The following is a 17,763-nucleotide window of genomic DNA, read 5'->3' on the forward strand; positions in this document are numbered from 1 at the left end:
TCGCTGAGACCTTCCCCCAGGCCCGTCTAGGCGTGGGCTCTCTTCCCCTCCGTGACCCTTGACCTCAGGTCCCCTTCTGTTCCATGTCCGTAAAAGAGCTGCATCAAGAAGCCCTTTGCCGCCCCACATACCCAAATCTTCCAGCTAACCCCACGGTTCTCCCAGCCCAGCGGGGGCGGGCAGAAGCGGTGACGAGGCACTTTTTGCAAGGAAGGGGAGGGGGAATGAAGAGACCCCGGCGTTCTAGTGCGTGAGCCGTTCGGCTTCGGCGGCGGGGGCGCCGGGGTGGGACCAGGGCGCGGTTCTGGCCGCTACTGCATCCCCGCTCCCACTCAGTCCTGTGGGTTTGGCAAAGCAGCTGGCAGGGGCATTACGGCCCATTAGCGAAGGCGAGGTTGCGAGGTTGCCGGGAGCCGAGAGGAGGGAGCGGGGAGCCTGGGAGGTTGAGAGGGGGGGCAGGCCTTCTCAGCTGCCACAGCCTTTCGAGCAGGTGGTCAGCACGTGCGGGAGGGGCGGGTGGGGGGGCGGGTGGGAGGGAATGGGTAGAAGGAGGTTCCCGGCAACAGATGGCCCAGGCTGGGCTGGGGCTTTCAGACCAGAGGATGGGAGGGGGCTGGCCATCTGCACCTGGAGGCAGGCTGAGAGCTCCTCCCCCCAACACCCCCCCTCCCCCCAGCGCAGAGAAAGTAGCCGGGAAGGGGAGCCGCTTTTATTCCCGTCTGAAGTTTCAAACACCCTCCCCAACACATAGAAAAGATGGAGTCAGGGAGAATGGGGAGAACGCAGCTGGTGAAGGGGTGAGGGCAGCAAAGGTGAGGGCTGCCTCCACCAACCACCGCCCCTCCCCTTTCACTGGCCAGATCCATGGGAGACCTGAGGCAGAATTGAGGGGCTCCCCATCTACAGGAGTCTGGATCTGCATGCTGGTGGGCAGGGGGCCTAAGGCTCTTAAATGTTGGCAAAAATAAGTTAATCCCTGGCGCAGAGTTCCTGGACGCCCACTTTGGAGTGGGGAGAGCAGGATATGGGGGTGTGAAGCTGGGGGTTCCCTAGCCCGAGGGTTCCCCAGATCCCAGGAAGGGAGTTAGGCAAGACTGGGAAGCCCAAGGTGGGGGGGTCCCCGACCTGCAGGAGAATGGAAAGGAGGCATCACAGCCGGGGATGGCCTGCTTTGGGGCCAGAATCCCGGGATGCTGTCTAACGGATCTGACCACACGTCCCTTTTGGTCAGGAGGCCACGGGCAAAACAGGCCGCGGGCAGTGGCTACGCCTGGCGACTGGCCCAGTAGCGGTGGTAGGTGTCCTGGAAGAGGTCCCGGCAGGCGATGTGGGCACGGAGGCGGGCGCAGGCCAGGAAAGCCCCTGCCAGCTTGCGGTGCAGGGCATAGGTCTCCTCGGGCGGTGGGCGCAGCCGCTGCTGCAGCAGCACAGGGATGAGGCCCTGCACTCGGCGGGCAGTGTCACCTGCCCCGAAGTCGTAGGGGCCCGGGGTGGCGAAGGGCTCCCCCAGGATCATCACTGCCTCCACGTGGGCATCCGAGAATGCCTATGGATGGGGGAGAGCAAGAGGCACGCGGCGTGGAGGTACAGCCCTCCACTTAACCTAGAAGGGATGAGCACCCTCGTCTCCCTCATAGCCTCACGTATAAACGCAGGCCCCCTACTCCCTCCGGAGTCATAAGCAGCCTCCACTCCTTCCAGAGCCCCCAGGCCTCCCCAAAATGGCTCTTTACTTCCTCTCAGAGCCTCCAGGAGACCAGTAGCCCTCACTCTAGAACAGAGAAACAGCCTCCACTTCTCCACCCCCAGTACCCACTAGCAGCCCCCCACTCCCTCCCTCTAGAAGAGATAAATGGGGCCCATTTCCCCATAGTTTGTGAGTAGCCAAGCAGCCTCCATTCCCCCCACTCCTCCCCAGAGCTCCCCCCAGGAGAGATAAGCAGCCCCCCAACCCCCACAGTGTTTCCCACCTTGGTTTCAAAGCCCGTGAGGAATCTGAGGTCCCGGGATTTCTGCAGGACCCGGTCTCTGTCTCCACTGGCTGCTGCCATCACCACCTGGGAAATTGGGTGTTTGGCAGAGGTCAGAGGCCAAGGGAGTGGGGTTCAAGGAGGGGTCTTGAAAACTGGCCTGGCCCTCCCTACATTCTGGTCTACTTAAGTCCTCTCCCCTAGAAGCCTCTCCCTCCTCACCTTGTCCCTGTCTATATCTCCCTCAGGACTGTTCCAGAGCCTGGGGGGGTGATGATGGTGGGGGGTAAGGGGGTAGTCAGGGGCTTTTCCCACCTGGCCTAGAATGCAGAGCCTGCCTGGAGGAAAATGTCAAGTGCTATTCATGGGTCCAAACACTCAACTAGACAAGGATGTGACCATGGCCCAGAACTCCATCTGAGGTTGCCACTGGGCCATCTCTGTGATTGCCTGGTTCATGTCTGTCTCCTATACTGGGCTTGGAGCCCCAGGACAGCAGGGATGCCGGCTGGGTTTAGTCCCAATCGGACTTGCAGCTCAAGGTCTGGCATTCGGGAGGCCCTTGGTGAACCTCTGTTTGGCGAATGAGCGTGGGGAGAGCAGGAGTTGAGTTGAGGGCGCGGACAGATAGAAGCGAGAGCCAGCCTGCTGGGGCCCCATCCCAGCTCTGCCACTTGCCAGCTGAGAGATTCTGGGCAAGGCGCTTTGCCTTCGGGCCTCCGCTTTCTCATCTGTGAAGCGGGGATGATGAAAGGATCTTCCTCACGGGTGGCTGTCGGGAGGCAGGAGGAGGTGTCTGCGGAGTGCAGTGCGTAGCACCGGGCCTGCATGTGGGATCCGCCACAACCGGGAGGAGCTACCATTATTAGGATGCGAAAGTCCCTACTTCATGGAACAACAGCAAGGCCAGGCAGGAAAACCTTCACCACTTTCTCGGGAGGAAGGGAAATACAGGATTCAATCTGGCAGTTCTAGTCTGTCTCAGCTCCCCCTGCCCGAGCCTGTCTGGCCATCTGTCAGGCCTGTGGTCCTCAGGGACCGGTGTGGCGGGGCTTTTTTTAAACTGGAAAAGGGTGGGGAGACCGGAGGAGAGCCATGCCAAATAGGCCTGGGGGGGTGCGGTTAGGGGGACACACAAGATGTCCCACCTACCCAGAGAGAGAGGCCTTGGCTCTGTGCCTCAAGTGGCCTGGAGAGAGGGCCCAAGGAGCCTGTGGGGGGTGGGGGGGTGGAGGTGGGGTTTGCCAGCTCGTCCTTCCTGCCCTATGTCAGGGGTGGCCCCACCATCCCCCAGTTCCCAAGCCAGAGCCCTGGGCCTTGTCTTCTCTTCCCTTCCCTGGGCTCCCAGCCCCCAGTCTCAAAGGCTACCTGCTTTCCTGAGGGAGTTTTCTACTTCTCTGTCCTACCCCTGCTCAAATCCCTTCTGTGGGTCCCCACAGCACCTGGATAAAGTACAAGGTGCAAAGCATGGCTTTTCAGACTCAGAGTGGTTCCTGCTCCACCCCTCACCTGCTGGCCCAGTCAGAAATGAACTTCCTTTTGGTCCTCCAGGACTGATTACTCAAAGTGTGGTCCCTGTACCAGTCGCTTTGGCATCACCTGGGAGTGTGTTAGAAATGCAGCATCTTATGCCGGACTCCAGACCACAATTTGCATTTAACAGGCTCATGTCGGTAGTGGGGGCGGGTGGGTGTCTCATAGACACTAAGTTTGAGAAGCGTCGCTCTAATGGGAATATGCCTTCTCTCCTCTTGGCCTTTGTATGTTTATCAGTCGGGAATACCCTCCTTGCCTCTTCCTGGTTGGTTTCCTCATCCCTCAGGTCTCAACTCTTGATGCCTCTTCCTCCAGGAAGCTCTCCCTGACCCCCTAGGCTGGCCCAGCCTCCTCCTCTGGGCTCCACAGTCTCCTGTGCTCCCCCATTCCAGCCCTGACAGCGTCTATCCCTGTCCTGGTCTGTGAGCTCCGTGAGGGCGGAGACTGGGTTGGATTAGTCACTGGGTTGGTATTGCCCAGAACAGGGCTGGGCACAGGGGGTTGTCAGAGAATGTTGGAAGTGATGAGTAAATGAGTAGAAGACCCACATCAAATAGTCAATCTCAACAAATTAATGAGATGCCTTAGGTAGGTGGGTGGGAAGGACGGACAACAGATGTTCCTGAGGAGAGAGCTGCCCCCAGGGAGCATCCAGCCAGGGAGGTATGTGAGTGTAAGGCTGAATACCAAGGCCTGGGACAGCCTGGGGTGTGGGGAGGGGGCAGGATGGCCACTGTGGGCCATCCGGGGCTAGTCAGGGTTTGGGAGCTAGGCTCCCTGAGTCTGGATCCCAGGTCTGCTGTGACCTAGAGCAAGTGACTTAACTTCTCTGAGCTCCAGTAACTTCATCTGTAAAATGGGACTAAAAAATGGTCCTAACCCAGGGTGCCTGGGTGGCTCAGTCGGTTAAGCATCTGCCTTCAGCTCAGGTCATGATCTCTGGGTCCTGGGATTGGGCCCCTGTGTTGGGCTCCCTGCTCAGCGGGAGTCTGCTTCTCCCTCTGCCCCTCCCCCCACTTGTGTGTGTGCGCGCGCACGCACTCTCTCAAATAAATAAATAAAACTTTTAAAAAATGCTTAAAAATGGTCCTGACCCCATACAGTTGCTCTGTGGTTTAGATCAGTTACCACATGGACAGTACCTGAAACAGTACCTGACATCATATTAAGGGCTTTTTATTTATTAGTTATTACTATTACTATTATATATGATTTCTTAATTCCAGATACTATATTTCTCCTTCTCACCCTTGCCTCAGTATCGGGCTTGAGGCCCTTCAAAGACCCCAGGGTTGGGGGGGGACTCACCTCGATGTAATGGTCTGTGAATTCGGTCCCAAATTCCCGGCTTGCACCAAAGTCCAACAGGGTCACCTGGGACAAGAGATGGTGAAAGGGATGCTGGGAGTCCACCACCACTCCCCACTGTCTGAGGTGGGGGGGACCCAGGTCCATTCCCACACCGTGCCCCTCGTCAGAATCCCTGCCGTGCTGCCTCCCTGGATTCCTGGCCTCCCATCTCCACACTTGCTATCCACCCCCATATGAAACTGAAGGGACCTGGCTTTTATATTGGGTCCTATTTTTCATAACAATATGTTTTAGGCATAGAAAAAAATCTAAATAATAATAAAATATGTGGAAAAATAAAATGAACACCTACAAATCCCAGCAGCCCGCTTAAAATATTAAAAATTACCAATCCAGGTGGAGCCTCCCATGGACCCCGGCCTTTTCCAACCTCCCCCTTCCTCTCTTCCAGGGTCACCACTTTCCCGAGATTATCATTACTAAACTATTATTCGCTGAAATTCCCATGTGTGCATTTCCACATTCTCTACATATGTGTGCACCTGTGAACAATAAATAGGCATGCTTTGCGTGTTTTAAAACTTCATATAAATGGTATTTATGATAGTTATCCTGCGGCTTGTTCTTTGTGCCCAACATGGTTTTGCAACTTATCCCCATTGCTATGTTCAGCTCTAGCTCATTCATTTTTTTCACTGCTGTGTAAGGACTTCATCGTGTAAATATATCACAGTGCATTTATCTGGCCGATGGACGCTGTGGTTGTTTCTGGGTTCTGCTATTAAAAACAGTGCCCAAGAAGGGCGCCTGGGTGGCTCAGTCGTTAAGCGTCTGCCTTCGGCTCAGGTCATGATCCCAGAGTCCTGGGATCGAGTCCCACATCGGGCTCCCTGCTCAGCGGGAGGCCTGCTTCTCCCTCTCCCACTCCCCCTGTTTGTGTTCCTGCTCTCGCTCTCTCTCTGTCAAATAAATAAATAAAATCTTTAAAAAAAAAAAAAAAAAAAAAAAAAAAAAAAACGTGCCCAATGGGCACATGTATAAGAGTTTCTCTAGGGCAGTGGAGTTCACACTATTGGTCACAACCCACAGCAAGAAATACAGATTTTATTTGGGCACCAGTACCCAGGCACACCCAACTATAAGGTCAAACAGAAGCATCCCAAAATAATATGGATCCCTCCCATCTGCGACACACCGGCACCTTCTATTCTATGGCTTTAAAACAAAAAATGCTGTTGAGACCCAATAAATTGATGTCAGGACTCATATCGCTGCCCTCTCACCCTGAGTAGAAAAATACTTCCCTGTGGTGTGGTGTGAGCCTAGCAGGGACACAAGCTATCTGTGCACTTGGCAGGGAGGGGGTGGCAAGGGACTGAGGCTGGAGACTCAGTGGGTCCACACTGCACTCAGCAAAGGGCTCAGACTTGATCCTGAGGTGGCTGGGGAGCTATGGAAGGGACAATTTGGCCAGATTTGTGTTTTCAAAAGATCCCTCTGGGGACGGAATGGGTACAGGCCACTTTAGAGAGCCATTTGGCAGCCACGCTCACTGAGTCTTTCAGTCCGAACCCTTACCCCAGGCCTTTGGCTACCTGTGTCCTCTGCTGGGAACACTCTCTCTTTCCTGCTCTTCAGGTGGCTGTCCCCTTCTCATCTCTCTGGTTTCAGCTTTAAGGGCACTTCTTTCGAGAAGGCTTCCTTGACCTCACTGACCTGGTGCCGGGTCAGTCACTTTCCCTGGCTCCCCACGGCCCCCTGTGCCTCCCCCGTCACTGACCACTCTGGCCTGTGCTTCCCCATCATGGTACTAACTGCTCAGTCATCACTGTCTGGTCACAGGTCCCTCCACTAGAGTGGGAACTCTGAGAAGGCGAGGATCAGGGTTGTCTTGGCACCACTGTCAAGAGGCAGTAGATGAAAAAAAAAAAAAAAAAAAAAAAGAGGCAGTAGATGCTTGGTGTGTTAAATGAATGACAGGTGTGGCAGTGATGACCAACTGCCTTCCAAAAACTGTGCCCCTAGGGAACCACTGCCTAGCGGAGATTCCATTTCCTAGCATCCCTTGCACCTCAACCAGTTCTTATCAATGTGTGACCAGTTCTTATCAATGGAATGGTACAGGAAATAATGTGTCACTTCTGGCCAAAGCAATTAGGCAGGGTGCTACCCTCTTAACCTCTCTTTCCCCTTTCACTGGAAGGAGAGCATTGCAAGCCTTAGGGGATGGCACAATCACAGAAGGGAGGGAGCCTGGGTCCCTGCATCACCATGTGGAGGAGGGCCACTCCGGCCTGTCATGTGGGTAATAACTACTATTGTGTCGAGCTACTGAAACATAGGGAACTATCTGTTAAAGCAGCTAATGTACCGTGATCCACATCATAAGGAACCAACCTGGTGGCTGGAAGCATCATACAGGAAGTTGGCCCAGTTGGGGTCTGTCTGCATAAATCGGAACTCAAACAGCTCCCGCAGACACAGCCTCAGGAGCTGGAAGCAGATCTGGAGTGGGGAGGAGTAACAGACATCTCAGAGTCATCCGCCCCTATAGAGCCCTCTCTGTGGGTCTGGCCAGCCCTACCAGCCTGGGGACAGTGCCCTCCCTACTGCCCCCTCGAGACCCCCGTACCTGGTTCCGGATGTCTTGGCTCAAGCTCTGGCACTGGTCCAGGGGGACCCCTCCGGCCAGCTCCATGCCCAGCACCCGCGTTGTGCACAGCTCCTTAATCACGGCGGGCACCCGGAAGAAGGGGTCATCTGCCAACAACTGCCTGGGGCAGAAGGGAGGGGGAGGGGCGGGACCTCATGCTTCAGGCCCCTGTGGCCCAGCTCAGGCCTCCTCCTCTTCCTCTGAGGAGTGCTCCAGGAACATGGAGTCTTGCCTTCTATGTCTTGCCTTCCCTCCTCGTGCCTCTCTGTCCTGAGCGATGGCCAACTCCTGGCCGGACTGATATTCATTCAGACATTTCATTCATTCACCCATTCACTCATTCATCAAATATCTCCGTAGTGCCTACTCTGTGCCTACCCCTAAGCTGGGTGCTGCTGGAGCCCCAGTTACCACTTCCCTACCGGAAATACCTCTATGACTTCTGGTTGCCCCAGGATAGAGCTCGATGTATTAAACTTGATGAGCATTACTTTTTCATCAATTTATGAATTAACCCGTCCAAAAAAAGCGTTGCTGATATACAAATCTCCAAGTCTATAGTGATATTCGTTGGCCAATCCTTGGAGTCATTACTCTGAACACAGGTTAGTACTGACTCCTTCTTGGTGTCTGTCCCTGTGTGGGATGATGCTGGGGGACAGAGCAGTGGATGAGCTCTGGGCCTGCCCCTCAGACACCAGAGACCACACTCTTAACAAATATACAAACAGACCAATAATAGATTGAGTTAAGAGTGTCAGTGTAAGACTTGGGAGGCAAAGAATATGAGCAAGATCCCTGGTTGAGACCTGTGGGATGGCTGGGGCTGGGGGCAGTGAGATGGGGCAGGCCAGGGGAATGATCTGGGTTTTATTCTAAAGGCACTGGTAAATCCTGGAGGGATGGGGGCTTCCAGATCCCATACAGGAGTGCCCTGGCCCAGCCCACTTCATACTCTTCTCTTCAGGGTCCCACTTCGGGGCTTGTTATTTTTGTCCTTGTTTGAACCGTTCCTCCTGGGCCAGGCCCTGTGCCAAGCATTTAATTAACACAATCCCTTTTGCCCCTCACTCCCCTATGAGGATGATGCTCTCCCAAAGGTGCGGATCCAGGCCACCCAGCCAGTTAAGGGCTGACCTGGGACTGGATCCCACATCTGAGTCCAGGGCCCATGCCTGGAACCACTGCCCTCTGCCGCTGCCCCTTCTCTTGCTCCGTATCTACACACCTTGGCCCAGGACACCCATGGGCCATGCAGTAGAGGACCTCACTGGGTGTAATTAACTGCTGCACACCACGATGCTTCTAAGATACAACCACATTGTTCCCTTGCAGCTGAGTTCATTCATTTTCGCTTCTGTGTGATATTCCGCTGGTGAATATACCGTCATTTATTTATCTACCTTGCTGGGTGAATTTGATAGATTTGGGTTGTGTCCAGTTTAGGGCGATTGCTGCTCTGAGCATTCTGGAAAAGGCTGACGGCGTATACCGGCCTAAGTGTCCCTACAGCATTTGTTTAGCAAGGAGGGCGGTTATCGGGTTGTATGAGAATACTGGGCCTTGATGAAGCCAGACTGTTCTCCAAAATGCTGATCTCAAAGCCTCCTCCTGCCCACAGTGGATAAGGGCATGAGGGATGACCTGGAGCCCTGTTCTCTCCCACCCGTGACAGTGTCAGACCGTTAATGCTTTGCCCGTCCAGCGGTGTGGTGGTATCTCACGGTGTGACTAAGTGCCTGTTGACAAGTCCATCTCCCCCACCAGACTATAGTGGTTGTGCATCCCATTTGCCAGATGAGAAAACTGACAGGGAGAGGAAGTGACATGCCCAAGCTCACAGAGGACACGGGTTAAATCAAGTCAGGAGTGAATGGAGGGAGGGGTGAGCAAATGAGGAGAAAAAAAAAGAGTTTGCTGGCTCCACCCCAGGCCTCCACTTCCTGCTCATCCTGGGAGGGGGGCCTGGGGGGCCTGAGGGGGGCTCAGCTCACCTGAAGTTCTGGGCACAAGCTGCCTCACGACGGTAGTCACACTCCCAAGCCAGCTCCTGCTGCAAGGCCTGCAGGCTCTGCTCAGCGAACAGGCCTGAGGGGGCAGCCGTGTCAGGCAGGGAAGGCCACAGCCTGGCCCCAGCATGACAGCCACCCCCCAGGCTTTCCACTCAGGGCTGTCTTCTCTTGCCAGTCAGGTCTCTCGTGTCTCTGTCTGTGTGTCACAGCCCCTCACACCTGCTCCCTGCCTTTTACCACATCATCTGTCCACACACACCTCCCCTCCGGCCTTCACAGAGCCGCGGCCTCCCCTGCAGTCTCCCTCCTGGGATCTCTTTCTCAGGCACGTGCACCAGGCCCCAGACATCTCTTTCATGGTCACACGTGCCACCTACCCTGTCTCTTTTTCATAGTCTCTCACACTGTCCTCAGGGCCTCAAAATCTTACCAAGCGCCACACACACACACACACACACACACACACACACACACACGCACACGCACACACGAGGTCCGGCTTACGCTCCCTTCCTGCTTCTGTGGCTCTTTTCCAGACCTCCAGGCCCTCTCTGGGTATCCCGTGTGTCTGTTTCCAAATGTCAGTGTGGGTTTCTGGCTCTGGGTCTGTCAGAATCTCTAAGTTTGCCTTTTCTCACACGTTCAGACTCTCTGGGCTCTCCCTGCCTTGGTGTCCCTTCTTTCTGTCGCAAACACACGGACTTACACAGTTGCCCACGCTCACACACACAACACACACGTGCACGCACACACACACACACAAACGGGCACACCCTGCCCCGAGCTGGCCTCTCCCCCTCCATCCAGCCCCACTTTCTCCCTTCGAGGCATCTCTCCCACAGTCAGGGGTGGAGTGGCGCCTCACCCTCGGGCAGGGCCACGCTCATCTTGAGTACCGCCAGCAGGTTCTGGATATCACTCTGGATGCTCTGGGCCACGCCTGGGTACTGTGAGCAGGGAGGGACAGAGGGCGGGAGTCACGCCTCTGGGACAGCAAGGGGCCCACTCCCACCCCTGCCCCGCCTCCCCACCCCCCCCTCACCTGGATCTTCACAGCCACCTCCGTCCCATCCCTCAGCATGCCCTGGTGCACCTGCCCGATCGAGGCAGCAGCAAAGGGCACCTCCTCCAAAGAGGCCACCTTGGCCTGCCAGTCCCTGCCGAGCTCCTCTTCAAGAACTTTCTGGGGACAGTGGTTGAAACAATCATCGTTGCAGTTATAGGCAGCTGAGTTCACTCCCTGTGCTGAGCGCTTTATGTGAATAAGCCCATTCACCACATGCCGGGCTCGGGGCTATGCTCCTGGCTACTACCCAACTTCACAGATGAGGAGACTGAGGCTCACAGAGAAGTCTCTTGGCCGAGCTGACAAGCCAGGTGCTGGCAGACTGGGAGGCCCAGCCTCAGCCTGTACTCCCAAGGCTGTGTGGGCCAATTTGGGGACTGCTATTATGTACAGTCAAGACTGATAATCCTTTATTATACTCCTAGACTGTATTATCAACTCAAAGTTAACGTGATGAAGAAGAGCTAACATTTACAGAGGGCTTCCTGTGGGCTGGGACCTGTCCATAGTGGCTCAGAGAGGGGCACTAATGATCCAGGGCCACAGGGCAAGTGAGCAGAGCAGAGATCAGAAGGAAGGCAGCTGGATCGGGATTTCACACCCTTGCCCAGTCACTAGAAGAACAGTTCATGTCTTGGGCACTTACTCAGTGCCAGGTGCTGTGCCAACCTATTTACAGACACAATCTCCTTTAATTAAGAAAAACTAGTACTGGGGCGCCTGGGTGGCTCCGTCGGTGAAACGTGTGACTCTTGATTTCAGCTCGGGTCATGATCTCAGGGTTGTGAGATGGAGCCCCACTTTGGCGCTCGGTGCGGAGTCTGCTTGAGAGTCTCTCTCTTCTGCCCCTCCCTCACTGCCCCCACTCACACACGCGTGCTCTCTCTCAAGTAAATAAATCTTTAAAAAAAAAATCTAGTACTAATAACAGCTAGAACTAGGATGTCACTCATGGTGTGTCAGGGGCCCTTTCGAAGTGCTTTACATATACTAATTTATGTAACCCTATGATGTGGGTGTTGCTCTCAGTATGGCCACTTACAGATGAGGTAACTGAGGCACAGAGAGGTCAGGCCACATGCCTGAGATCACACAGGCAGTATCCGGCAGAGCCGGGATTTGAACTCACAAAGTCTGGTCCCCTAACCACTGCACTCCCAGCCTCTTCAGTAGCCGTGACAAAGCCCTGAGCCTGCCAGGGACTGGTCTAAGCACTCCGCACCATTCTCTCATGTCATTATCTCAACAACTCGCCGAGATGTGTGCTTCAGTGATCCCCATTTTACAGATGGGGAAACTGAGGCTTCAGCAATGAAGCCAGGGGGCTCAGGCAGGTGGAGCCCGCCTCCCTCACCAGCCTTCCCGGCCAGGGCACTCACCAGCATCTGCCAGCGAGGCATGAAGTCGGCGCTCTGGCGGACACGCTCGAAGATGCGCTGCAGCTGAGGGCTGATGAGGCTGTTGTCTGGGGAGACAGGGGGACAAGGGAAGCAGTGAGGGAGGAGGCGAGGAGGGGCCCCTGTGGGGATATCTGAAGTTTGCGCTGGCGGGTGGGTGGGGGTGCGGAAGGAGTGAGGTCAAGGGTCAGGAGTCGAGGGTCATGCTGTACCCTGGATGCTGAGCATTTGGCCAACCTTGAGGGCGGCCCCCCGAACTGTACACAAGGTCTGCACAATCCGCTCGGCATTGGCCTCTGACAGGAAAGGGCTGGAGCCTGGCCGGGAGCTGCTCTCTGGGGTGGCGAGAATAATCATTAGTATTACGACCACACAAAACATCATTATAGAACCACTGCATAACCCCCAGGATGGCTAAAATGAAACTGACAATACCAAGTGTTGGCAAGGATGTGGGGCAGCCTAAACACCCATGTTGCTGATGAGTGTCGCGGCACAAGCCCTTTGGGAAGTTTCCAGTAGAGCACACACCTACGGCCAACATAATTTCTCTCCTAGGTATATACCCAGGAAAAGGCATATGTGTGTCCATTGACAGTTATTCCAAGATGGTTCACAGCAGCACTATTCACAATGGTCCTCAACTGGAAATAACCCAATGACTGTCAATAGGATGAACAAAGGCATGCTGGAACGGTCACACAGGGACTCCTACAGCACTGAATAAACCGCCTCCATCTACCCGCAGCAACATGGCGGCATCCCGCAGACAGAATGTTGAGCAAAAGCAGCCAGACATGTATGAGGACATGCTGTCTGATTACATTGGCGTAAAGAGCAAAACCAGTCAAAACTAATCTTGGTGGTCAGAAGCCAAGACAGTGGTTTCCCTTGGTGGGATGAGAAGCCAAGACAGGGCAGATAGAAGCTTTTGGAGAATGAGGGCGGTGATTCTCAAAGTGTGGTTCCGGGAACCCTGAGACCCTTCAGGAGGCTCTGTAAGATCAAAACTATTTTCATAATCATATTAATGTTATTTGCCCCTTTTTACTCTCATTCTCCCATAAATGCTCAGTGGAGTTTTCCAGAAACTCCATGACCTGTGATGATACCATTGCTCTGACAGCTGATGGAATGCACGTGTGTGTGTGTATTCTTGCGTTCTAAAAATTTGTTTTCTCCTGAAACTAATGTTACGCTATATGTTAACCAATTACAATTTAAATAACACTTGAAACATAAAAAAAAAATCATTTTAATCTCTAATGCAGTAAATATCCACAAATATAACCCCCAAATATAATCCACAAGCAGGTTCTTTGGGGTCCTCATTCTATTTTCTATTGAGATGTAATTCATAAATCGTGTAACTCACCCATTTAAGGTATACAGTCCAATGGCTTCTAGTACATTCAGAGTTGTACATCACCATAAGCAATTTTGAAACATTTTCACAGCCCAAAAAGAAACCCCATACCTATTAGCAGTCACCTCCCATTTCTCCCAACCACCCCCAACCCCGGGTCTCCGGAAACCATTAATCTGTGGTCTCTATGGACATTTCATATGAATGGAATCATACGGTATGTGACCTGTTGTGTCTGGCTTCTTTCACTTAGGATAGTTTTCAAGATTCATCCACATTGTAGCATGGATCAGTACTTCATTCCCTTTTATAGCTGAATAATATCCCATCGTGTGAATATAACATGTTTTGTTTATCCATTCCTAAGTTGTAAGGGTGTGCAGGGATCCTGAGACCGAAAGTTTGAGAACTGCTGTCTTAGGGTTTCTTGATCTGGGCACACAGATGTATCCACTTTGTGAAAATGAACCAAGCTATATGCTTAGGATATGTGCCCGGCTCTACATGCAAATTATAGGATTATTCAATCAAGTGTTTATTAAGCTTTTATTTATTTGATAAAAAATATTATTGAGCTCTTTTTCTAGCTAGGGCTCACCCTGTGCCAGGCAGAATTCCAAGGGTCTCTGGATTCTCTGGCTGAATCCCCACAATTAGCCAAAAAGTAAGAACTACCAATGCTTTAATTTTCAAGGTGAGGAGGCAGGACATTCAGAGAGGTACTGTGCCTGGCCCTGGGTCACACAGCATAGAAGTGGCAGAGCAGGGTGTAGACTCAGTTTGGTCTTACCTCAAGCCTAATCCTCCACTTACACCCACCTTTTTATTTGGAAGAAAAAAAAATCCAAATGAACAGAAAAGTCACACGCACAGCACCACGGACACCCGCATATCCAATTCAAACTTTTCACCTTCGGCCTCACCTACATAATTTATCTATGTGTATGTGCCCAAACACTCGCCCTTATTTTTTGCAGACCCATCTGCATGTAGTTGCACACAACCCGTGCTAAAAATAAGGATATTCCCCTACTCAATCACAGCGCCATCATCGTGCCTACGAACATGAACGCAAATTCTCTCCTATCTGCTCTTCAGTCCAAATTCAGATGTTCCCAGTTGTCCCCAAAGTCTTTGATAGTTATTTTTCTCAGGCTGACATTCAATCATGGGTCACACATTCCATTTGTCAGTTACTATGGCCTTAGTCTCTTTTTCATCCAAAATATCCAGACCCATTTTTGCTTCCGGACGTGGGCTTGTTGGGGAATCTTAGCCACCAGTGCTAATCTCCACACACGTCTTTCCATCTCTGTTGTCCACAGACACCCCCCCGCCCCCAACACTCCTATTCTCAGCTTTCCTCTCCTGCTCAGAGTTTTAGGAACTCAACTCCAATTATTTTTTTCACACGATAGGCTTCCGCCCATCACAACCGTGAGAGGTGGGTACATGATCATCCATTTTCCAGATGAGAAAACTGGGTTCGGAGAGGTGAAGCCACTCAGCCTAGGTCACACAGCAAAGCCAGGGTCTGAACCCAGGTAGTGTGACACACCCACTCACCTGATGGTAGATGTCCTCCCAGCAGGGACTTCTTGGCTACCTCAGCCAGCGCTCCCAGCCCCAAGCCCACAGCCAGTCCTGGGGAGTGAGAGAGGAGTCTGGGTGCCTGCCTGCCTCCGGGCCTTGTCCCCCGACCCCCTGTTCGCTCTCAGCCTCTCCCTAAGCAACCTGTCTCCCAGCTTTCTGTTGGCAACTCTCTGCTTCTCTCTGTCCCCAACTCCATCTCTTACTCTCTCCCTGCTTGCGGTTCCCTTTGAGGTGCGGCTCCCTCTTTCTCCATCACTCTGTTCACGTCTGTCTCCCGGGTCAGCGGTTCTCACCCCTGGCTGCACATCTGAGTCATGTGAGGAGCTTTGATAAATAAGAGGCTGAGATTCTATGGTCTGAGATGAGCCTTGGAATTTACATACATATTTTAAGCATTCCGGATGATTCTAGTGTGCAGCTAAGGGTAAGAAGGCCCCGAAATGATCCCCCTGGGTCTCTGTCTTCCTGTGACTCCCCTTTCTCTGTCACACTTCGTCTTCTTCATGCTCACCTCTCCTTGTCTATGTTGGTTTTTCTCTGTCTCTCCCCCTCCCCACATCTGGCACATCAGTTCAGGCCTCTTTCTCTCTGTCCCTCCTTTTGATCTTATCTTTTGGCTTTGATTTCCCCTCCCTCCTCCGTCCCCTTGTCGCTAAAGACATCTTGAGTCTCTCTGCCTCTTCCACCGTCACCTTCTCTGCAAATCATCATACGGACATTTTCTGGGTGCTTGCTACATGCCAGGAACCATTACTGATGCCTTATATGCATTAACTCATTTCGTCCTCACAGAAGAGAAAAAGAAATTGAGGCTCAGAGAAGTTAAGTAACTCGTCCAGGGTCACAAAGTGAGAATGCGGCAGAATCACCCCTTGAACCCTGGGCAGCCTGGTATCAAAGCTCTTACCAGTGCATTTAACTCCCTCTTTATACTGTGAATTGGTATCTTTAAAATTTGAACCACGATCCACCCTAAAGAAGACATATGCATTATAACAGTAGATATATATATATACACAAGAATTTCCTTTATTCTACGTGTGCACCATTCTATTCTTTTTTTATTTTTTAGGATTTTTATTTATTTGAGAGAGAGCGAGCTCAAACAGGGGGAGGGAGAGAGAGAGGCAGACTCCCAGCTGAGCCTGGGGCTCCATCCGAGGACCCTGAGATCATGACCTGAGCCAAAGTCAGACGCTAACCGACTGAGCCACACAGGTGCCCCCCATTCTATTCTTTTTAATGCTGGTTGCAACCCCCTGTATTATTTCATGCAGACTGTGACATGAAGTTTGAACAATCCTGCTGCATAACCTGGGGTCAAGTCACTTCGCCTCCCTTTGCCTCTATTTCCTCATTTATAGAGTGGAAATTAACACGCATCAATTCAGTGCAGAGAGATGGAGTGTACATGGGGCCTTCCACATTCCAAGCGCTCAATAAATGTTACCTTCCTCTATTTCTCTTGGCTTTGCAGGCCTTTGCCTTCCTTCTCTTTTCCACCTCTCACTCCTCTCCCTGTCTCTGATTCACCCTCTCCCCCTTGCTTCATTCTGTAAACGTGGCCTCCTCTGATCTAGGTCACAATCTCCCACAGTCACACCTACCCCCAAAGTTGGCCAAGCGGCTGACGCGGGAAGCGGGCACCTTGCGTTCTCGAGAGCGGTCGCTTAGCTGGGAAATGGGGAGAAGGTCTGAGGGTGGGAAGGTGAACATAGCGCCCAGGGAGTCCAACCAACCTGCCGCCATACCCTTCCCCAAGCTTGGGAGGCCAGCTAGCTGCCTTCAGGGGGTGCTGCTGGGTGGGTGGGAGACAATGATACCTGGGGCCGGGGTGTCTTCCTGACCCGGGCCTCCCGTATCCTGCGAATGTCCTCCTCACCCAGGCCTCTGCCAGGCCCATCCTTATGAAACATTTGGGCCTGAGAACCCCCACATGGCCCCTGCAAGAAAAGCAGATATTGGTAAGGAGTGGAGGACATGGGATCTGCCTGGCCCTTTTGGACCCCTCCCTGTCATTTTTATACCCTAAAACCTCCCTCAGCCTCTCCCCCTGGGAGACCCCTCTCCAGCCTCTTACCCACCAGTGGGGCCCAGGCCCCAGGGCCCCACAAGGCAAACCAACAGTCCGGCCCAGCTGTCCACAGGTCCCCCGCAGTAAGCACCCCACCTCCAGCCACATCGCCTGAGGGAGAAGGGGAGGGATTACTCGGGTAGGAGTTGGCACTGACCTCCCTGCTTTGCCCTTGTCTTTGCTAAGCCCTCACATTCCTGTGTGTCCACCCTAAGATTCCCACCCACCAATGACTTCCTTTCCTGTTTAATAGTTCCCCCAGTTTCTCCTGGTTCCCTCTCTGGTTGCTAGGAACCCATAGCTCTTCCTGCGCACCTCCCAAAACCCACTTTCGCCCTGTCCCACTCCCCGCCGTTGTTAGGGTCCTCCCCCGTTGCTAGACACCCACAGATCCTCCAGGGCTACCTCTCCACTCCTCTGAGCCCCCCTCGTTGCTAGGCACCGCCTTCCTCTCTGTTGCTAGGCACCCACAATTCCCCCCCCCCCCCCGCCTGTCACTGGGCACCTCCCCCCGTTGCTAAGCACCCACTGTTCCCAGGATCCGGGTCCGCTACGAGCCGGAGCCTCTTGCGCTTCCGGGAGTCTCTGCACGCCCGCCCCCTCCAGTTAACTAGCCAATGGCGGAGTAGAAGCTCACTGACTGGAGCATAGCCCGCCTCGCTGTGCGTGAGGGGCGGGAGTAGGGGCGGGGCCTAAGGGTGGGCTTTGAGGGCTGCTGGGATTGTTGGGGCACCGCGGGAGCCGCGCACGTGCCGTTTTATGCCCTTAGTGGCAGACCTTTCTTT

General features: G+C 53.4%; 2 protein-coding genes across 8 annotated transcripts in view; both read right to left on the reverse strand.

Annotated features, from left to right (window-relative positions):
- ACTMAP (actin maturation protease) overlaps positions 1 to 17,763 on the reverse strand; it is a 122,795-nt gene that overhangs the window by 78,818 nt on the left and 26,214 nt on the right. The window lies entirely within an intron of this gene.
- On the reverse strand, positions 695 to 17,590 carry COQ8B (coenzyme Q8B). Of its 4 annotated transcripts, none has more exons than XM_006750785.3 (15): positions 17,508 to 17,590; positions 16,985 to 17,089; positions 16,728 to 16,847; positions 16,512 to 16,578; positions 14,878 to 14,955; positions 12,158 to 12,280; positions 11,928 to 12,013; positions 10,525 to 10,665; positions 10,348 to 10,429; positions 9,465 to 9,558; positions 7,450 to 7,591; positions 7,215 to 7,322; positions 4,815 to 4,880; positions 1,971 to 2,057; positions 695 to 1,546 (listed from the first exon to the last, which is right to left on the reverse strand). In XM_006750785.3, exons 2-15 carry the CDS (start codon positions 17,084 to 17,086, stop codon positions 1,265 to 1,267), a joined length of 1,578 nt encoding a protein of 525 aa, XP_006750848.1. In that variant the 5' UTR covers positions 17,087 to 17,089; positions 17,508 to 17,590; the 3' UTR covers positions 695 to 1,264. The 4 variants fall into 4 exon arrangements, with proteins under 4 accessions (XP_006750848.1, XP_030877938.1, XP_030877936.1 ...); XM_031022078.2 differs by having other exon boundaries at positions 17,504 to 17,522; XM_031022076.2 differs by lacking the exon at positions 17,508 to 17,590 and adding an exon at positions 17,384 to 17,438.

The sequence above is a fragment of the Leptonychotes weddellii genome, chromosome 16, assembly GCF_054177405.1.
Source record: "Leptonychotes weddellii isolate Sample4059 chromosome 16, ASM5417740v2, whole genome shotgun sequence".
In the NCBI taxonomy this organism is placed as follows: domain Eukaryota; kingdom Metazoa; phylum Chordata; class Mammalia; order Carnivora; family Phocidae; genus Leptonychotes; species Leptonychotes weddellii.